Consider the following 21257-nt stretch of genomic DNA (forward strand, 5'->3'; position numbering starts at 1 on the left):
TTACTTGAAAGTCACAAGAGGCACTCTGATCTACTTAATCATGCCGAGCAGTGCAATCCCTAGGAGCAACTCCTTGCAATGGGGTACAATGTGGTGTGGAAGGAAGCTCCAACACCTGGAAATCCAGTCAGGCTGTGTTGATCATGAGCATCTTCTAAGTGATGAGAAGTACCAAATTATACCCAGTGGAGGAATATTCTGGAAAAAAGGTTCCCATAACTGAACTTTGATATTCCATGTACAGTAGCCGTGGTCTGGAGTGCTTCCAATCTGTATGTGGCAGTGTGGGGTGCTTGTGCTCAACCACTCTGGTCCCCATTCCCTGGTGCTCTCTGCAGTCCTTTGGAATTCTCTGGTGACAAGCAACAGCTTTGTTCGAGGTGATGGAGGTGCTTGTGTTTTTACTTAGGGAAAGCAAAAAGATACATGTAAGATACTGTGGAGGGGAAGATCATTCCAGTTTGCCAGGGAAGAGGCTGGTGAATGAGTAGCTGCTTGCTGCAGCTGCATTGTGTGTCCCACCAGGTGTTAAATGAGCTTTGCTCGAGTCAGCAGATGTTAGTCGCTCCACGTTCCATGCGAGTTCAGCCTCTTGAGGAAGCAGCCAAGGCACTAGCCTGGTAGCCACAGGCTGGCTGTGAGCACCTCTGGGCTGGATAATCCCCACCCAGGAGAGGCCCCACTTCAGGTGGTGCTTCCAGCTGAACTGTCCCTTCCCTCCTTGAGCAGATCTCTCCCTGGGCCAGGGACACAGAAACACAGCTGTTATGACCTACCAGTCACTGGCCGCCTTCCGGACCATCTGCCAGCTGGGTCTCAGCAGGGAGCTCTGCTGGAGCCACTGCTGGTTGTCACCGTGCTCTGCCACACCCCGAGGTGCACTGCTGGGCAGGGGACACCGTGGGATGGGGAGAAGCACCCCTTCTTTGGCTTTGAGCTGAGGGCTCCTCTCTGGGCCTGGTAGCCCAGCTCTGGATCTGAGGAAGCAGCATGGTCTCACCTGCCCCGCAGAAGGGTGAGCTCGCCCATGGGAGCAGACACTGTGGCTGGGGTCCCCTCTGTGTGTGCCTGCACAGCCAGCCTGGCTCGCCAGCCTGGCTCCCCAGCCTGGCATGGGGTGGTTCTTGTCCACTCTGACCTAAATTGAGGCTGAGCAAAGAGAGCAAGCAGCTGCCCCACTGCTGCTGCTCTGTTTTCAGCACAGATCGAGCCTCCCTAATCCCCTCGGATTTTGTATCTACCAAAACAGCTTGGGCCCATCAGTAAATTGCAGTGGCATATGGTCCAGGTTTATGAGTAATCTGGCACACACTGAAGGCAAGGAGGACGTCATCCTTCAGCAAATACAGAAAATGTTGTGGGGTTTTTTTTATGACTGTATTTAATATAGTTGATGAGAAAGCTGTGAGAAATGTTTACCTTTGAAGGCAGTCCTGTTTCAACTTCAGCTGCTGGGAGAAGCTGCTGTGTAATAGGAAGCTAATGGAAGTATCAGGGGAGTCTCGTTGGTCCTGCAAAGGTTGTGTCACTTAAACTGATCCCATGTGTGTGTGTGTAGGGTTGGAGGGGAAGGCAGGCAGCTGGTGGCACCAGCCACCTTGGATACAACCAGTGCCACACTAGCCTCTTGGAATAGTCCTCATCACCTCCCTATGGGTGAAGTTCCTCTAGTTGGGCAATATGCCAGAGGCACAGCTTCATTCCTGAAGAGAGGAGGGAAGGGCAGTTTTGGCAGCTCTGGGAGAAGGAGCCTGATTGTGGATGCCTTGGTGCGGGCCTGACCTTATTTTGGTGGCAGTGGATGTCCCAGCACAGTTTCCAGATGTTCTCTGAGGACACAAGAAACATCTTCCAGTGTCAAGGTATTCAACATCAGCTTCATCAGGGCAATTCACCTGAGGAGTGTCCAGGTCCTGGTCAAGGAACCCTCTGTGCAGTCCTGTCCTGGCAGGGAGATGAAGCTGTGAGTGGTTTGAGCTGCACCAGCCAGCGTGTTGGCCCTTCTGTAAGGGCTGGGGACATCCCTGGGCTCAGCTGACATCCCCAGGAGACATCTGTGTCAGAACTGGGACATCTCTGGGAGCAGGAGGACGTGGAGATGGAAGGGGCTGTGGTGCGTAAAACACTGTAGCAGCATTGTGAGAGCCTTTCCTTGGGCCCTGGTTGCTGATTGCTCTCTGTGGCTCAGACCAGTGAGGCTGCTTTTCCCTCCAGCTCGGATGAGAGCTAACAGCTCTTCTCTTCTCTTCTCTTCTCTTCTCTTCTCTTCTCTTCTCTTCTCTTCTCTTCTCTTCTCTTCTCTTCTCTTCTCTTCTCTTCTCTTCTCTTCTCTTCTCTTCTCTCCTCTCCTCTCCTCTCCTCTCCTCTCCTCTCCTCTCCTCTCCTCTCCTCTCCTCTCCTCTCCATTCAGCTGCTGTGGGCTTTGGAGCCCCATTCCACAGAGGGCTTGAACTTCCTTTCACTCCTCCCAAAATCCATGTTTCCTCAGCATGTTTGGAAGCCCAGCTACAGGAAACATACTCTCTCACAGCCTCGCTACACTGTGTAATGCTTTGGCAACACTGGTTGTTTTCTTTGGTTGCAAAGACATGGCTGTGGCTGTGACATCCAAGGGGGAGTGATCTCCAAGGCTAGGTGCACGTGTCCTGTCCCGTGACCTGGTCGTCAGCATGGAGAAGGAGAACACAGTTGGCTCCGAGTGCCACCCTTCTCCTGCTGCCAACTGCCATTTGGAGTCACCTCAATCTTCAAGGAAGGTTTTTTCTCTTTAATCCAAGAAAAAGCCTCAAACAGCTCACAAATAACTTAAACCTTGAGCTTTTAAAACTTTAAACAGAGCCTTTGGGACTGTATTTGTTAAAATCTTGCATATCTTGGTGGCTCAGATTTTTAGTTCTTTGCTGCAAGCTTTGAAGCAACACGCTGTGCAGTTTAAAAGGAGCTTTGCTTTTTAAGTGCAAACTGATTTTTTAAGGTTGGGAATTGTGTGTTTTCTGTCTTTGTTTTGCATAGTCCAATTTTGCAAGCTGGAAACTAAAGAAAATATCTCGTGTTAAAGGGTGGGATGCAGACCACGTGATCCAAGCAGCAAGATAGAGCAGGGTGCAGTGTCCCAGTGGGCGTGGTGTCTGCAGTGGGACCATGCTGAGGCATTCTGCCATTGCTGGGGCAACTTGCTGGAACCAGGAGCTGAAGTTTCCTGCAGTCCCTGGAAATCCAAGGGCATCTGCTCACAGTTCTTATTTTAAGTGTATGTTGACAGGATCTTCACATGCTCTGTTGCTTTGCTGCCGGTGGTATGTGTGCACAGATGAATCAGGGACAAGTCCCCCTCACCCCTCTGGGTCGCCCTGGCACAGCAAAGGCCCTCATTGCCCTGCCCTGCCTGGTGCCAGGGAGAAGGGCATCTCAAGATCCTGTGTTGGTCTATGCCTGGGAATGCCAAGCCACACGTCATGCCTGCAAGACAGGCCCCAATCTGTGTCCCCTCATGCTGCCATTGTCATGAGGGAGGGCACAGCTCCCACAGTGGGGCTTGCTGGGATTGTCCAAAGCAGTCTGGGGAAGGGCTGAGCCCCAGATATGCAACAGAGCTGTACTCTGCCGTTGTCTGTGCAATTCTCCCCTGCTTTCCTGTGGGGGTGGCATGTCACTGGGGTGGTCTTTCCAGCTGTCATGACAAGATATCTCAGCTGTTTCCTCTCCAAGGTGTGGCAGTGGGTGGTGGTGATGCAGAGTCTGCATTTGTAGCCATGCATGGGCAGTGTCCTGGCATCTGTCTGCTGCTACAGGACATGCACTGAGCCCTGAGAACCGAAGGAGTTAAACTGCTTCTAAATAGGCTTCTTCATGCTAATAAGGTACCTTGGAGCTGGTCCAGCAGGCAGACACCTGGGTATTATCCAAGCATCTGATACCCCTAGAGAACCAGAGCCTTGATGAGCTTTGTACACTCTTAGAAATCTTGGAGAAGAAAGTAGGCTTTCCATAGAAAATGGATTTTCAGGGCCAGCTGAAGGACATGACGTTCAAGATCATTGCTTTAAAATAATTCCAGCTGCAGTTAATGTGAAGCAAAGAAGAAAAGAAAACCCAAGACAGTGAAAGGATAATTAATTCTGAGTTGGATTGGAGCTGCAATTTGGAAGGGCTGTATTGTGAAGTGACCCTTTTCCAACTGATACCTGAACTAGCTCTCCTCAGAGACTCCTTTGCACTGAAATGTTGTGTTGTTTTCCTTTTATACTGTATGTTTGTTCTCCCCTGGTGTTACGGAGTGACCTTGAGTTTAGCCTTTCAGAGGAGGGCCCAGTGTAATGAGGAGGTTCTGCAGGGAGCCCTGGTATGGGCTGGGCTGAGCAGAGCCCTCTGGGGCCAGTCCCCCTTTCCGTGCCGTGTCAGGACAGCACCCGGCTGTCCCCTGGTCTTATCCCACCATGCCATCCATTCTGCTTTGTTTCCTCCCTTCTCCCCAAACCACCACAATGGGCACCCTCATCAAGAGAAGTTCTGCAGAACCCTTTTTTGGACCATGGAGCATCCCTTTGGAGGGGTACAGTGTCCCCTCTCCTGGGGTCTCACCCCCCAGAGCTCTAAGGGAACTTGGGTCAATGGATCACCATCTCTAGCTCCGACCTCCTCTTGCTGCTGCATCTACTCCATTCCTAGCGTGTGCTGAACTGAATTTCTCTAGAAGCTTAGATAGGCTTTTTATGAGGAGCTGTTCCAGGGACTGAAGCCTGTACAGAATATGATGTTTATTACTGGGCAATTCCAATGTAATTTGAAAAATATCTATTTCCGGCCTACTTGCTCTTCCTCAGCTTACAGAGAAACCAAATAAAAAGCATCGAGGCCAGAGCTCTAATGAGATTCACATTTTGGACATCAGATTAGTACAATAATGCATTTCACACTGTTGTTTCCTAATTTGCCTAATCAAATAAAAGGAGATGAAGCATCACAGAGCCCAACCTCCCCGTTCCAACAAGACAGTACTGAACCCATCACTTGGCGCTTCAATTAATTTTCCCCACACAGGTTGGCCAAAGCACATAATTTAATCAGCATCTTGCAGCTCTCTCAGTACACACCATCTATCCCGGGGCTTGCAATCCCAGGCAGCTGTCCTGAGGAACACAGAGTGCGTGGATAGCCTGGAGAGGTTTTGGGAGAGGGGAAGGCGGCTCAGGCTGCATTGGTCCATGCTGTCGCGGCAGGGTGCCAAGCAGGCAGGTTCTGTGCTCTGCTAAATCCCAGGTAAATCCTTGCTCCAGTGCCACAGTTGGAACAGACGGGTCTCCCTGTGCCCTCAGGAGATTGTCCAGGGAAGTGAGGGCTGTTGCTGGAGCTTGGGCAGGTGGCCAGAGCCAAGGTGGGGCTTGAACCAGTGGTGTGGTCAGGGAGGAATCTCTCCGTGACTTAGTCAGGTCTTGTTACATCCTGAAATGGGTGGGAATCATGCTCCAGGTACATCCATGTTCCTGAAGGCAGCTTAGAGGCAGCATGCTGTTTGGGACAAGCTTTCCTAAATGTCCTGCTGAGCAGTGCTGCAGGGAGCCAGGAGTTTTACGGTTACTGCCTGATTCACCACCCAGAACAAAGCAGTTTCACTTACAGAACCTGAGTGCTGAGACCCAGGACTCCTCTCCTGGCTGTGGAGCAGACCTGGGAACCCCACAAATGCTGCAGGATTGGTGCCATTGCAGATGATTTTCTCCTACAACGTGTTGGAGAATTTAGCAGAATTTGAGATTGTGCTTTTAAAGGAGAACCAATCAATGGGTTGGGTTTGGGGTTTTGTTATAATTCACCATGAGTCAGGAATGGCATTTCAGTGCTGGTAACATCAGAGCCGACCTAAAATTTGTACTAAAATCTCCCAAAGTATAAAACTGTGTTTGAGTTCTGTATCCCAGGAGATTTGTCCTGGTCTTGGTTGTGCTGTAGATCACATCCAGCTGTGCAGGTGGGATTTTTGCCTCAGAAGGTGTGTTTGTTCCCAATCCCAATGAGGATGGCCGTGGTTTGTTACAGTAGGTCCTTGGGCCCTCCTGGCACCTCCCAGAGGTTCCCAGAAGGCAGCAGCAGCCACAGACCCCAGCTGAGCAGTGCTGTGCATTCCCGTTTGGAAAAATAAGCTCATTTACAAAATTGGGCAGAACAAGCAAATGAAAAAAAGTAAGTGTGAATTAAATAATATGATTTTGGTGCAAACATGGAAATCAAGTCTTGCTTTTCCATGGGCTGTGGAGCACATTCTTGTAACATGGGAAGAACCATTGTGAGTTCACTGCCAAAAACCAAAAAATTATCAAGTAAAGGCAGTTTCTTGCATCCAAAGTCCCTCATTATATTAAAAAAAATATTGCAGCACAAAATTTACAAGTGCATCACAGGACCCACTTGTGCTGTTAAACAGATGGCACCTACACAGGACCCAAAAATATGTAACAATTTTAATTGAGCCAATGCAAAACAGATTTGTGAAATAAAATAGGACATGCCAGGTCTAATAAGGCCCTCCCTAGAAATTGCAACATTCGTTTTGTAATGGCTCAAGAGGTACTCAGAAGCTGCTCCTTAGCAAATGAAGCATGGCCTTGACTTGCTCACTGCAGCCTCTGAAGTTCCTGCTCAACACGTTGTCCCTGCTGTGGCTTTTCCTGGGAGCTGTGCCGACCCCTTTGGCCACCTGGGTGTGTCTGCCCAGTGTCCTGGTCTGGTGCAGCTCCGTGGGCTGGAGCCCTGGGTCTTGGTGGGGACAACAGCCAAGCCCCTCGCTTTGGCAGTCGAGAAGGGAACATTGCTCCAGCCACACCTGAGCTCGGTGTCTGCAGCAGGTGGGCTGTTACCTGTGCCCATCCTGCTCCCAGCACCACACTGTGATGCCCATTTTGGATGCCCAGCAGTGCATAGAGGGGAGGTCGAAGCCAGATCCTGCCTCCCAGCACTGCAGAGCTGAGCTCCCAAATTTCCCCTCATCAGCTCCTCTGGTGAAGGAGGGGTTCCTTGAGTGAACTCTGAAGGTAGGTGGTGCCAGTGCCTTTGCTGCTTCCCAGGGAACTAAGGAAAACACCTGTCCTGCAGCAGAGCAGGGTTCCTGTAGTCATGAGGCAGCACTCAGTGACATGGGATCAAATGAGGATTTTTCCCTCATTGATAGCACTGCCTTTCTTCATCTTTCCCTGCAGTCTGAATTGTGACAAATAGAAGAGGCACTTCCTCCACAGCTGGAAAGGGAGGTTTGGTCTGAAATTACTTAACACAGAATTCCCAAGTTCTTCCTACAGGTGTGGGAGAAACAGCAGAAAGAAAAACTTAAAACCTCCCCTACTTAGAACTTTCACCTTTGTTTTTTCCTTGGAGTATGTCAGCATGAGTCAAACCATGAGGACATGTTAAAGGTGACAACAGTGATCGGGGCAGTCTGATGTCACCATGGGTTTTGCAGAGGCCAGACACCTTTGTCCTGGGAGTCTCTGAGAATCTCAGGAAAGGGATGCAAACATAACCTGCATGAGGTGCCATTGCTGAGAGGGGTCAAAGATAACCTTATCTTTGCCTCTAAATCCCAGCACCCCCAAGAGTGGGAATGCACCCTCGTGTGGGAGCGTTCCAGTGTGATGAGGCTGAGTCAAGCGTGTAAACTGCAGCGTGTGAAATGCGGAGTTGTGGTGTCACATTAGGGACAATCAGAGGAAGAAAGATGTAGCACAGAAATTTCCTGCAGGAAAATCCCCAACAGGAATTAGTACCAGCCAGCCAGGACTGTCCTGCAGTGCCTATGGCACGGGATGAGCCTGCATCACAGCACTCAGAATCCCCTTCCATTTCTCCTTGGATCAGCCTGACCCGGCTCCCCTGGGTAGCGGGCAGCAGGTTCATGCCTTACAAATACTGTAGTTCTTGTTAAATCAAAAAACTGAAAGGAAACACTGCAAAATTAATTTTTAGTTCAAATTAACTACAGCAAATTAATTTCTGCTATTACCAAAATGTATCAAACAAACACAGCCTTGTTACATTGAGGATCCTCTTGTTCCCATGAATCCTTCCTTGCCTCGCTGGTGAGAGGAGGCCCTCCGGGTTGCTTGTGGCATTGTTGGACACTTTGTACATGGCTCTTCAGGGTTCTCTTGGGCATTCTGAGCCCTCCCACCAAGGAAGTCTCACTTGTGTCATTTGAATCAGTGGATTTTAAAATATAAGTAATTACCACCCTACGCCTCTTTGCCCCCCAGTTATCTGTGATGGACATTCCACACTGTGTAATAAGGAAACTCTGGTATTATCTGCAGCGAAATGCCAAGTGTAACGTGCTGTGATATTGTGCCAGCTAGAAGGGAAAATCCATGTAGAGACCCAAAATCTGGTTTTGCTTGGGATCAGCCACTCTGCGAAGAACTACTTGTTCCATAGTTTTTAATGGACACAGATAGGCAGAAAGGACAAAAAATGGTGAGTGGATTTCTATTTCTTTGTCTCGGTTGGTTACAAATATTCTTTGAGAGGCAGCAGATAAAAGTGAGGGGAAAACCCTCTTCATCTGCATGCCGTCCTGTTGCACAGCACAGCTCAGAATGTGAGCCAGTGCTCCAGTGATACCGTGGAATGTGTCATGTGTACATGGAAGATGGAGGAAAAGTAAGAAGGAGCCAAGTGTGTTCCAACCTGGCATCTGCTGAGCTCAGTGCTTCCTGTGCTGCCTCAGCACCTTGAGGAGCAGTGCAGGACCTCACCTGTGTCCTGGCACACCTTCCCAGTGCTGGCTCTTCATCTGGAGTTGGGCTGGAGACTGCACAGAGGTTTAGTCAGGGGCTCCAGCTCAGCCAGGGGCTTGCTGGTTGGGTTCTGTGGGTGAGACGTCCCCAGCCCAGGGCCAGTGCCACCCAAGCTGTGGCTCTGCAGCAACAGGGCGTCACGGCAGGCACTCAGCGGCTGATACTCCACACGGCATGAGCATCATCCCTACAGTATCCAAAGGGTTCCCCCCAGCCGTGGGTAGTCAGGGCTGCTGGGTGTGCTGTGGTAGCTTTCCTGGCCACGCTGTGCGTGGGAAGGTGGCCTGCCTCTGGAAGCCAGTACCGTGGGTCACCATGGTGCTGCAAAACGGAGCTCTGAGCTGTTCAGATGATGGGGAAGCTATGGGGGAGGAGAAGACAGCAATAATGACTAAAACTTAGATAATAATTTTATTTATAGTCTAATGTGCAGACATGGCTGTTGCTGATGAGGCTACCAGTGACATAAATAAATTCAAGCAGAAGATGTAAGCGAGTGGATAAATGTAAAGGCATCTTTGGGCAGTGCCACAGATTTGGACATGGACCAAGAGAATTATTTCTGTCCCTTGCGATTCCAATGAAGAGCACAAAGGAGATAATTAGCCCAGGATGCTCCGCATTGCTCTTTCCATCTTGCGCACATTCATGCCCACCAAATGTGAAATGTTCGCCTTTTCCCCTCCAACGTGATGGTTGTTGAACTTATTTTTAGTGTCATTTGATAAGCCTCCCTGCTCGCAGAGAGACATCCCACTGACCCAGCCACTGGTCATTGTCTATACCAGTTCCCATCAAAGCGGGCGCGCTTTGTCAGGTTTCGACTCGAATATCCATTCTGCCTCTGAAGTACAGTATCGAAAGTGACTGGATCATTTGAGCCTTTTTCTTCAGCTGCTCCCTCCTTCCTCCCCCACAGTGTTTCCGCTCACGCTAACATAATTTGGCATCGTCGACGTGACACGACACTGGTTTTTCTAAAAAATTATAATACATACATTGTCGATGTTTTGTGATGGCCGGCGCTCCTGTAAATTTAATTTCCGAATTGATGGAAAGAGGTCTTTCCCACTGCGAAATCGTACCCAATGCTCGGCGCCCCCTCCGCCACTGAGGAAGGCACATACAGTAATAGGTCATTCAATGTCAAAAGGCATAAAAAAGATGAGCAAAATCTTCACAGGCTGCTGCTTGCTGTTGCCTTTAATTATATTAATTAAACTTTGAAATTCTCATGCAAAGAGAGTTGCTGGCTTGTGACGCTGAAGAGCCCTTGGAGATTTGCAGGGGGAAAAAACCCTGAGATACCAGCATAGTGGCTACTGCTTTTTTTAATCTAAAAAAAAAATACACAAGCCTACAACTGCTAGGTATGTTTATAGATGATGATGTTTTATGCGCTACTGAACTGTGAATGTAGGAAAGGGGAAAAAACCACCAGCCACAGTGTCAAGGTCTTGAAGCATCAGTCCCTCCAACTCGGCTCGAGATCTCTGCTTACAGGCTGTCTTCCCGTGGAATAACGCTCTAGTAATTCCTTCCTGTCCCGGGTGCATAATGAAAGAAAGGTGTCTTCAAAAACTAAAGGGCAAAGTCTTGCTCGCTACCGATACCTCGAGGCATCCTGTCTACATTTTGTCATGCGTGTGCACTTTTCAGTGTTAGAGTGACAAGATTTCCAGTCAGAAGGTTCCCGTAAGGCACAACGGAGGGAGCTGGCGAGGGTTGGGGATCTGACATGGCTCTGAGGCACTCGGCTCTGCGCCTGCTTAGCCTGGTGGGAATTGTTATCCTGTGCCCGTGGCGAGTAGTCCCTGTGTAAATACCACGTGCCTCCGCCGCAGCTGAGGAACGGTGCGTCTCCACTGAAAGCACATTGCGTCCTGAGAATCTGTAGTCCTTAAAAAACAGCAAATAACAAAAATAGAAAAGCATTCTCATCTTTGGTGTCTGTGCTGTCCCTTTGGTGTTGCACGGAGCCAGGCACACATGGCGGTGCTGCTCTCCGGGGCACGGGCAGAGCACCAGTGCGTGGTTGGAGTGCGGGCTCCCGGAGCAGGGATGCAGGAACCTGCGGTGCTTGGGCTGGAAGATGGTCCAAGGGATGCGAGGAAGGGCTCGGTTCTCTCAGCTGGGTAGGACAGTGGCAATGTGGCTGTCTCTCCTCCTGGTATCTGCTTTTCTTCCTCTATTGAGAGGGAACTCGGGTGAAGTTGATACAGCGGCCCTGAGGGAAGAGAGAAGCTGTTACTGGTGGAGTAACACACAGACAGAGGTTGCTGGATGCTAAAAGGAGGCTGTAATTGAAATTCAGGTGTTTGGGAAAATAACAAACCCATGAAAAACCTTTTAAGAATTAATGGAAATTACCCAGAGTGAGGCACCACATTTGCCTTACAAATGCAGGCTCTAGGCAAGCGCGAGGACACGGGCGACACATTCTGACACTCCCAGGCCTTCTGTGAGCATAATTCACAAATCCTGGGGAACTGCAGTGAGCAAACCCAAACCCCTCTGACCATGGGAAGGGAAGAGCACAGGGAAAGCAGATCCTGCCCCCAGATCCCCCCCGAGCCAGGTCCTCACACAGTGAGCGTGGATAGATGTGACTGTTAGTTAGCAGAGCTGCTGCTGATCTGAAACTGCATTTTATTAGCAATAACTCCAGCTCTGCATCTACAAACTCTGTATCTGGGGTCTGTAAACTGCTGTGCACAGAAGAAAAAGGGGTTTCTCACGATGCCATATCCAAATGGACACCATTCACCCTCCATAAAGGGGCCCAGGTGAATCCTGACAGCTTTTGGTGTAGCAGAATGAAACAAATCCACTAGCAAAACCTTAAACCTTTTTTAATCACTTGGAGTTTATTTAAATGCCTAAACTCCCACAGGGTCATGGGGCGTTGGAGTAGGGTGTGCTCCCTCAGAGCAGCTCTCTGGCACAACAGCGATTCCTTCCCTTTGGTTATGGGCATCTGTCAAGGATGGTGCCACGTGAACAGTGCTGGGTTTGGAGTAGGCAGCACTGCTTGTGCTCTGAATCCTTATTTCTGCTGAAAGACATGCACCGCTGGGGGGAAATTAATGCTTTCTGCTCAAACCTGGGAGATTATGGAATTGCCAAATGAAATTTGGGCTGGATTTCATATTTCTGTCATTTATTTAGTTTGATCTCCAGTTTCTCTGGGTATCAAGGAGGGTGATGGCTCAGTTATCTGGCATGACTCAAGCAGGTCTCAGCTGGCACAAGAAGGGGCCATCAGGGGGTTTCCTAATGTTTCAGTTCTGTTTCTGTCAGCTGTTTAAGAAATATATTATCATCTGTAGAAGAGATGCAGAGAGATAAATCATGCAATCTTTTAGGCTGGAAAAGTTTTAAGATCACCCAGTCCAACCATTCCCCAGCACTGCCAATGCCACCACCATATCCCCAAGTCACATCCACATGGCTTTTCCTGCCAGGATGAGTGGTTCCAGGTAGAGCAGGGAGAGAGAATAACCTTAAACAAGCAATGCCCATTCTGGTTCCCCACTCATCTCCCACATCTCTGCCCCCAACTTCCTTATTCCATGACTCATGGAGAAGGGAGGAGAGAAGGAAGTTGTGTGGTCAGGCAGACTCCTGCCTATGTCACTGTCAGGGAAAACACTGTGAGCTGGTGAATCTCAGAGCCCTAAGAAATACCAGCTCTTCAAACACTGTCAGCATCAGACGGTAACAGGTAATAACAAATACACTGTCAGTTTAAGTGAGAAGTTCAACCATTTGCATTCTTGATAAGTAAACAGAGGCAGGCAGAAAATAAAAGGCTGATGTTCACTTTTTAGGGGTTTATCACTTCAGATCAATATGAGCTGCAGGTTTTCTCTACTAGAAACTCAGTGCTGTGACCAACAGCACTGTCTCCTGCTAACTGATGTGCAGAAAAAGCTGTGGACTCGCATAAGTCCTTCCTCAAAAGACATCCAAAACCTCCCATGCAGCAATATCTGTGTCATCATTGAGAGCAGCTTTTAGAAACAGAATTAAATTTTTCTTCTGATTAATCTGACCTTTACAGAAAGAACTATTTACTTAAATAGAAGCACTATTTACCAAACATTAGTCTCAATAGTCTGGTTTTGGCCTTCCCAATTAAAACACGCCTGTTCCATGTAACCAATTCCACCAATGCATTCCCATCCTGGTGGCATTGCCAGGATACCTCAGTGTGGGGAGTTACTGTTACACTCGTGTCCCTGTGCTCAATTAAACCATCAATCCAACCAATTTGAGTTCTGACGTACCATGCCTTGTAAATCACTGGCTCATAAACCTTAACAATACCAACATGTAGTCAGTATGAAATTGCACTAAATTAGTGGTTTAGCACTAGAGTAATTAAAAAATGAGTTATGCATGCATTCTGTGATCTTTGTAGGGAATATGGGAGCTGTCTCCATGCACCAGATCCAACAGGAAAAACCCCACCCTTCATGCTTGCAGATGCACCAGACGTACTGCAGGGGAAGAATGTGGCAGGTGTTTAACAGCAACAAAAAAGAGGAAAGAGATCTATGGCAAAAGGGGTTTACCTAAGAAGGAATTCTTTTATATTACACCAAAGCCATTTCTTTAATTATTGAATTTCTTACTGAATCTAAGTTACCCAGCAAGGTGGAAATTCTCACAGAGCACAGGACCTCAGGGAGTGGGTGCTCACACCGAACCCCAGGTTGGAGCCTCACCTGGCACCAAGAGGTGCCTGCAAGAGCAGATGTGTGTCCCTCTCCAAGCCTGTAAGCTCGGTGGGCAAGTTGGGAGGAGAGATCCCTTTGGGATAGTGTCTGCCCTGAGCCTGGAGCTTGGCCATTGATAGTGGTGAGCCAGGTGTGACAAGCACTTTTGGGTGTCTGTGTGTGTGTGAGAGCAGACACATGCTGCTGTCCCACTATCCCAGTGGAACTCTGGGCTCTGGCAGGGGCAGAAGAACATGGCAAGGGCTCCTCTGGAGCCCCTTCAGTCTTCGTCAGGAACTCAGGAAGGGCAGGTGAAGCAGGCTGGATCTGGGATGGGATGTGACCACACTGAGCCTCCAGGGTGAGCATGCTCAGTGCCTCTTAAGTGCCTGTCCTTGTCCTTGTGACTGGATTCCCTTAGCATGCCAAGTAGCTGTATCCATGGGAAAGGTTTCCCTGGGCGCTGCTGAAGTGTTCAGCATCTGGCTTAGGACTAAGAGCAACTGCCTTTCCCAGAGGAGCACTTGGCAGTGCTGTTCTGCCAGGAGAGTTGTTGCCCCATGTGATATCCAACATCCTAAAAGCTTGGCTTCTCCTGGCCTTGGAGGACCAAGATCCCCACTGCCTGTTGCAGAGACTTGAGTGCTCCTACCTTGGCTGCAGTTTCCCATGAAGAGCACACGCTCTCTTGGGATTTGACATTGATGCTGCACTCTGTGATCAGTGCCTGCAGAACGGTGAGGAAGGAGAGGGCTTCACAACAATGTCCCTCCCGAGACATGTATCGAACACTGTCATTTCTTTTGCCCCGTCCTCACAGCACTACCAGAGCATCTTTCATCCCTCATGGGCACATCCCTGTGAGCCCAGCCTGTGTCTCTGGGAAGTGCTCTGCTCCTGACAACTCCCCAGGGCAGCCTGCCCAGGCTGCTGCTGTAGTTTGGGTCAGCAGGCAAGAACCTGCTTTACCTGAGTCTGTTTCTTCTCACTCTCACCCTGTGGCCTAACCTGTGTTTTGCCTCTCTCTGAGGATCAAAGTTGAGGGCAGTGGATTCTTCCCTGTAGCCCTTGGAGCTACGGACCGGACTGTGTACACTTTTTCCTCTTTGCTAATGCATGGGAACGGGCCATTTCCTGCTTTCCAGACCTCTTTAGAGTCATTACCTCCCAGTCTGCTGCTCACTGGGATAGTGAATGTGCCTGGACCCACACACTTGTGTTCAACAGTGACAATAAAAGGCAATTCTGAGGGAGTAAAGCTGGGAGGAATTCAAACTGGGCACTGAGGTGCCTGTGCCTGGCAGCACCTGCTTCAGAGTCCTGTTTCCTTGTTGCATTAATCCTGGCACTTCCCCTGGGCAGTGGGAGTGGAACCAGAGGGCCTGTGCAGGGTCAAATCCCACTGTCCAACAGGGCCCTCAGCGACCTCCCCATGCCAGAGCACAAAACAGTGTTACCTAGAGCTTGTATCACTTTGCCCATCTGCTGGGCACTAAAATTCCTCTGGCATTAAATCCGACCGGTCCTTCCCTGGCTCCACCGCCTGGGATGTGTTTCAGTTACAACACTTGCTCACAACATGAATACCCACTGACAAGTGTACAGCTGAAGGGAAGCTTGTATTTTCTTTTAATATAGCTCTTTATTGCAAAGAAGGGCTGCTAACCCACCCCATCCTGTGCAGCTCTGAACAGCCTTCAGGACTGGAGCTGGCATCTCTCTCCCACTCTCTCTTTGTACCCCACAATGTTGTAATCCCTCATCCCAGATGCCCAGGAAGCTTGGGGTGTTGTGGGCATTTGAAATTGGCTTTCCACCCTGCTGATACCAAGCCCAGTGCTGTGCTGCCAGGCTCTGAGCACTCAGACCTCCTCTCTGTGCAGGTGTGCTGCCCCTAGCACGTTTGTCTGATGTCAGGCAAATCCATTACCAGTTCCCCCTCTCACCTGCGGCAGACCCCACATGCTGCCATTCTGCAGGTGGCATCTGGAAAGGTCCCAGCGGGCACCCTGAGCCCTGCTGTGGCAGTAGGGCTTTAACCCCACTACCAGCTGCTGGAAGGACCATTTGTCACACAATTCATCAGCAATAATTCCTTTGAGGAGTGCTCCTGAATCGGTGTTACTGCTGCAGGCACCAGCATCATTCCTGGGGCTGCCTGAGGCAGCTTTTCCCCAGAATTCCTGGCTGAAACACCCCTGACAGAGCTGAGGTGAGCTCTGAGCTCTGAGAACACTGCAGGGTGGGCTCAACAGCCTTCTAAAAGTAACAACAGCATCATAAAGAGAAACAAAGTACAACTGAATGGTGCTATTTGGGCCCTAACAGGAAATTGTTTCTTCACTTAAACAGATTTTTCCAGCAGCTTCAGTGGAAAGGCATATTAGTGTGTTTTCCTCAGATTTATGTAATGTAACCTCCTTAGCATGTGTGCATGAACCTCAAAATCTTTGCCAGCAGTCCCACCGTCCTGGAGGTCAGCTTCCAAAGGTCACAAGGTCTGGGGTTCAAGAGCTGGTTTCACAGGGGAACCCAAAAGAAGGCTGCTGTGAGGAGAAGGTGCTAGCACAGTTACGGGTACCTCATAGCCACCTTCCACCCCTTGGACCTGCTCTAACTGTGGGCAGTTAAGGGCAGGAAGACAGGATTAAGTTGTTTTAAAAGATAACTCCCATCTTCCGCACCTGATAAATGTTGTATTTTGGAGCACAGGCCAACAAACCAAACCTGCCAGGGAGAGGTCCTAAAGAGGTAGTTTAAAGATGCTGGGTTTGAAGATTTTTTTTTTTTCAGTGCCTGTGATTTAGACTGTGTTTGGAGCAAACACTGAGGAGGGTAGGGCAGGTGTATGTGTGTGGAATGCTACTGTTGGCACCCGGGGTGGTTCATACCCACTTCATACCCACTGTGCAGATGGAAGTGCATTCACCTGTTGCTGCACTGGGAATCAAAAATGTTTGCCGAGGTATCTTTGGTGTGCTGGCACCTTTGAGGAAATGCCACTTAGAGCAGCTTCTCACCCACTAGCAGCGCTTATTTGGGAACTGGGCAGATGGACAAGTTGGCACAGTTTCTCTGTCTAGGGAGTGTGTGTCATCAGGGGTGTACCCCCGTGGAACCTGGGTGCAGGGGCTCTGCAGCTCCCTGTGCTCTGTGGCACCCAGGGAGAGCCACCTGCACTCTGCCTGTGTCCCAGTGCCCTGCACCCCATTGTGGACAAGGCAGAATGGTGGTGGCACGGGGCTGTGGGCAGCCACGGAACAGGCAGAAGCAGGCACTGGGCTGGCATGAGCATTGCCCATCCTGCCCTGACGGGTTTGGGTAGTGAAGAAGGGAGGGATTTCTTTCCTTTGCCAAGTTTTCTGTGACTGCTTTATTCAGCAGTTCTCCAAATAAACTCCTGCCTTGACCCAGAGTGGTTGTGACAAGCTGCCTCTCCTGCGAGCCGGCCTTCCAGGCCTGGGAGGAGGGAGTGCTGAGCTGCTGAGCCGGCTGGCGGGCCTTGGGGGAGGATAAAACTGGCTGCATTTGTAGCATCTGCTTCAAAAGGAGGTTGTGGCAAATATTTTATTCAGCAGAGCTGGAGGTCTCCTGTCTCTAGAGGGCAGGAGTTTGTTGTTTTCCTCATGCAAGGCAAGCATTGCTTATGCAAAAGGAAAGGATGTGAAAATGGCCTGGAGAGTCCCTGTTTTACCATCACAGATCCTTTGGAGCAAGGGCCCTGGCCCTTGGCACCGAGTCTGCCTCACTGCCAGCACTGCTGCCTCCCTGGAAGTACCCCTCTGGCCTGGCAAGGTCTGACCCCTTTCCTGAAGGACACGCTCTCGGTTCCATTGCGGGTGCCTGCCAATGGAGGGCTCTTCTCCTTCAGCTCTCCTTAGTCCTTGGAAGGCAGAGCGAGGCTGTTCCACTGCCAGAGGGAAGGTGCTCCATGTCCTGGCGCCAGCCCAGCACACACCTTGCCCAGCGCGGACACTCAGCCGCTCATTCACGTGCTGCAAAACCAGGACACATCTCCTGCCATCTCCGCAATGACATACAGAGCTGTCCCTGGGACAGTTCCCTCTCCTGTCACAGGACACTGCGGGGTCAGACCGATTCTTGCTTCCAGGTGAAGCTCTGAGAGCCACACATGTAGCACTGCACGGGGTGGGGAGAACAGGAGAGAGGTTTGCTCTGAGACATGTCTCAGCTCTTTGAGCTCCTCCAAAATCTTCCGGGATGAATCCCTGCTGAATGGGGATCCCATTTATGTTAGGGGGGGCTCTCTAGAAAGACTGACACCAGGCTTGATCTCTAGTGCCAAACAGTTTCCTAATGTTAGCATCCTAAACAACTTCTTGAGTTCTCTGCATCTTTTTCAGGAAGAAAATAATCTGCTACTATAGACGCATCACACTTCAAGTCTTATAGAATCAAGAATCAGCCTGCTGAAACCATAAACTAGCAAATCCTGGTGCTTTGGTGCCTTTTTATCTATAAGGACAAAGAATATCAGAAATATGGAGTTCCCAGAGATGGCACCTCTAAAGCACAAGTTAAACATTCCCACTATTCTTCCTTTCTCCCCTCTGCAACCACTGTGAAAAGAATGCAATTTATCCTGCTCTGAAATCAGGCATAGCAACAGATAAACCAGAACCATCAGAAAACCCATTCTCCTCAAACTCCCCTTCTCCCCTACCATGACCTCAACTCAGGCCTCTTCTAAAATCCCTTTCCTTTATGAATACTTCAGGAAAAGTGTCCTTTTACTGATCAGCTCTAACCTGGGCCTTTCTGAAGTGACACCTCTTCAGATGGCTCAGAGATGTAAGACCCAGGTGCTCTACAGCTTTACATGCCTAAGTCACCCAGGGTCATGTTCTGAGCCCATAACGGAGCAGTGGCACAGCATTCAGACACCAGCTCAAATCCTGGCCCATGGATTGTACAGCATCTGACTGGCTTGTGGCAATGGCTTCTAAGGAGAGAAGACAGGCCAGTTCTGTAGTATTCAGGATACTATGAAAATCACTTAGTTATCATAGAATTACATTGACCAAGAAATCCACTTTAGAAATTCTGTGGGAAGATATTGTTCTGTCTGAAGCAGTAGGTAGGGTTTCAGTGGGGGCTCTGGGAAGGAAGACTAGCAAGGCTATGGCAGGAGGGTGCAGTTCCCTAGGGTTGTGCCCACTTGGCTGGCTCTGGCTCTGGCTCTGGCTCTGGCTCTGGCTCTAGCTCTGGCTCTGGCTCTGGCTCTGGCTCTGGCTCTGGCTCTGGCTCTGGCTCTGGCTCTGGCTCTGGCTCTGGCTCTGGCTCTGGCTCTGCAGATGGGAAGGGAGAGCCCAGGAACCTTCACTTTGCAGGCACACTGCACGTTGCAGCCCTCTAGATGCCACTGTGACCCAGCTGTCCCAGCCCTACAGCTGGTGACAATTCAGTGCTGCTGACACCGAGCACTGGGCCAGGAAGGACATGGGTGCCAGGCTGTTCCCCACCCCTCAGCCATACCAGCTTCCCTGGTACCACAAGAGTAAACTCTCCTTCTTGCAGACAAAACCCCCAGCACGTTGTTAGGCTTTGGCTGGAATGCAAAAGGGATTAGTAATCCAAACTTCTCAGATCTTTAGGCATCCCACACCCCAGCAGCATTCCCTGATTTTGTACTGCCAAGGCATTTGCTACAACTCCTCTGCAGGTGCCAGTGTCACTAACAGTTACCAGCTTTGTTAATTTTTAGGCTCTGCTCCTGTGTGCCTTGTTCAAAATCAGGAATAGTTCCTTTAAAGGCAGCTGTGTAAGGCTCATGGCACGAGGATGTGAGGGTCCCTGGACTGCGCAGTGACAGTGTGAGGTCTGTCAGGGGCTCCTTCCAGGCCCCCCCAGCTGGCCCATCACACACAGTGCTGGCAGCCCCCAGGATGGGTATACTGGGCTGTCCTCTTCCTGCCTTGGGAATGGGGTCTGGGGGTGGAGGCTGGGTTCCCTGAGATGTTTTTCCTCACTGGAAGTCACTGCTGCAGATGTGCCTATGGAGATGCCCCTGTTCTCTAGCAGACAGGAGAGGTGTCCTGTGGGGACCAGGTCAGGCTGCATTTACTTCCTTCCCTGTGCATTTTTCCTAAATGTCCATTACCAGCAACTACTGGAAAATGCAATTTGGTGGACTATTTGTGTGCTCTGAGTGCTGAGGAGGGACAGGGTAGTTATGAGATTTACTCCATTGCTGCCAGACCCTGTCCAGATCCCCTGACTCCCAACCCCTCTGTGCTGCCTCTGTTTCCTCTCAGGAGCTCTCCCAAAAACCACAGGAATGGGTATATGCTACAGAGTTTGTTCTGGTTTCAGTTCCCACCTTTGCCATTCTCCCTTTTTTCCTTCGCTCAGTATAATCTGTATAATGAGCGAGGGCTTTGGAGGGGCTTTGCTACACATAAACCCAGAGATGGTGGCATTAAGTGCATTTTCTAAATTAATAAAGAAATCTGCTCGTTTGCTGTAGGGTTCTGTTGTTGATTTGGGAACAGTGAGCTCTCGCAAATCTCAGCTTTCACCTTGCCAATCCCTGCATTCCTGTAAGTGCACTGCAGTTCCTTGGAACCTGTTGGGGGTTGGTGCTGGCATCCCTTCACTAGATCACATTTATGCATTAGTGCCATCTGTGCCTGCTGCACCTTCTGTGAGCCAGCCCGGCCAAGTGACTGGCAGCTATCTGGGACTGCACACAAAAGGAGAGGGAAGAGAAAGGGGGGAAGGAGGAAGAGTCAGTACGGATGGCACCTGGGGCTTCCTGTGTGCTGGTGGGTCTGGGGAACACAGACCTGCAAGGGGGCCCTTCCCTACCGCTGCTGAGTCCTTTCTGGGGCTTTCTGTCTAAATAAGGGAGAAATAAATGCCACCTGTCATAGCATTCAAACCAGTTCTCCCCATCCTCGTATTCTTGAGGAGAGACAAAGTGCTAGGACTTGCAAAAAGAAACCGCTGCAGTCTGGGGACAGTTTGGGGACAATGCTGGGCTTTGCACTGCGCCATGTTTCCCTCAGGGCAGGGCTGGGCCCGAGTAGTGCTGTGGTTCTGTGAGCACTGGGGGGCAGGAGGGAGTGCAGGGGTGGCCCTGCTGCTTTATCCATTTGCCTTCTGTTCAGAGTCTCTGCGCGTAAAAAAACCTCGTGTGTGAAACAGCCTCTCAGGAGCTCTCTCTGTCAGTAACGGGACAGGGCAGCGTTTGCCGCTGTTCTTGTGCCAGGAGCTGAACTGCTTCCAGCTCCCAGGTCCATGTGGATGGAGTCTGGGCACACAAGAGATCATGCACTCCCAGCTGAAAGTTTGGATTAATCTGTTTTACACAGACAGGTACAAAGTACAAGAGCAGACAGGAATACAAATAGAAGAGTTCTTACACTGAGCACAACTGCCTGGTAAGAATTTAGAAGTGAGTTATTTGGCTTAGAAATTAATTATATAAGTGGACTGTCAGTCTGTCCAGAAAAATTAGGTGCCTTAGCCCAGCCTAACTTACATCGGGGAAGGAGAACACAAGCTCCTGGCTGGGGGGGCTGAGCAGACTACCAAGCTGAGCATTCTTCCTGACAAGGCTGGGGAGTCACATCTTCCTCTCAAAGGACTCACCTGTGTGTGTGCCTGGACACTGCCCAGAGTGAGGAAACTCTCCTTCTCACAACTAGGTTTATAAATATTTATATATAAGAAGTACATCTTTCCCATTTTGTTCTGAATGACCACTTTCACACTGCGGAATCTTTTCCAC

General features: G+C 49.9%; 1 protein-coding gene and 1 long non-coding RNA gene across 2 annotated transcripts in view; one reads left to right on the top strand and one right to left on the bottom strand.

The window, feature by feature from the left end:
• Window positions 1–21257, top strand: part of LOC146437865 (uncharacterized) — a 180249-nt gene that overhangs the window by 135848 nt on the left and 23144 nt on the right. The window lies entirely within an intron of this gene.
• ANTXR2 (ANTXR cell adhesion molecule 2) overlaps window positions 9176–21257 on the bottom strand; it is a 78696-nt gene continuing 66614 nt past the window's right edge. Inside the window, exon 17 of the mRNA XM_085057898.1 lies at window positions 9176–11010. Within this exon, the coding sequence (XP_084914024.1) occupies window positions 10972–11010 (39 nt within the window). The 3' untranslated portion in view covers window positions 9176–10971. The remainder of the gene's footprint in view (window positions 11011–21257) is intronic.

The sequence above is a fragment of the Lichenostomus cassidix genome, chromosome 4 (assembly GCF_008360975.1).
Source record: "Lichenostomus cassidix isolate B80296 chromosome 4, HeHo_3.0, whole genome shotgun sequence".
NCBI classification, from domain to species: domain Eukaryota; kingdom Metazoa; phylum Chordata; class Aves; order Passeriformes; family Meliphagidae; genus Lichenostomus; species Lichenostomus cassidix.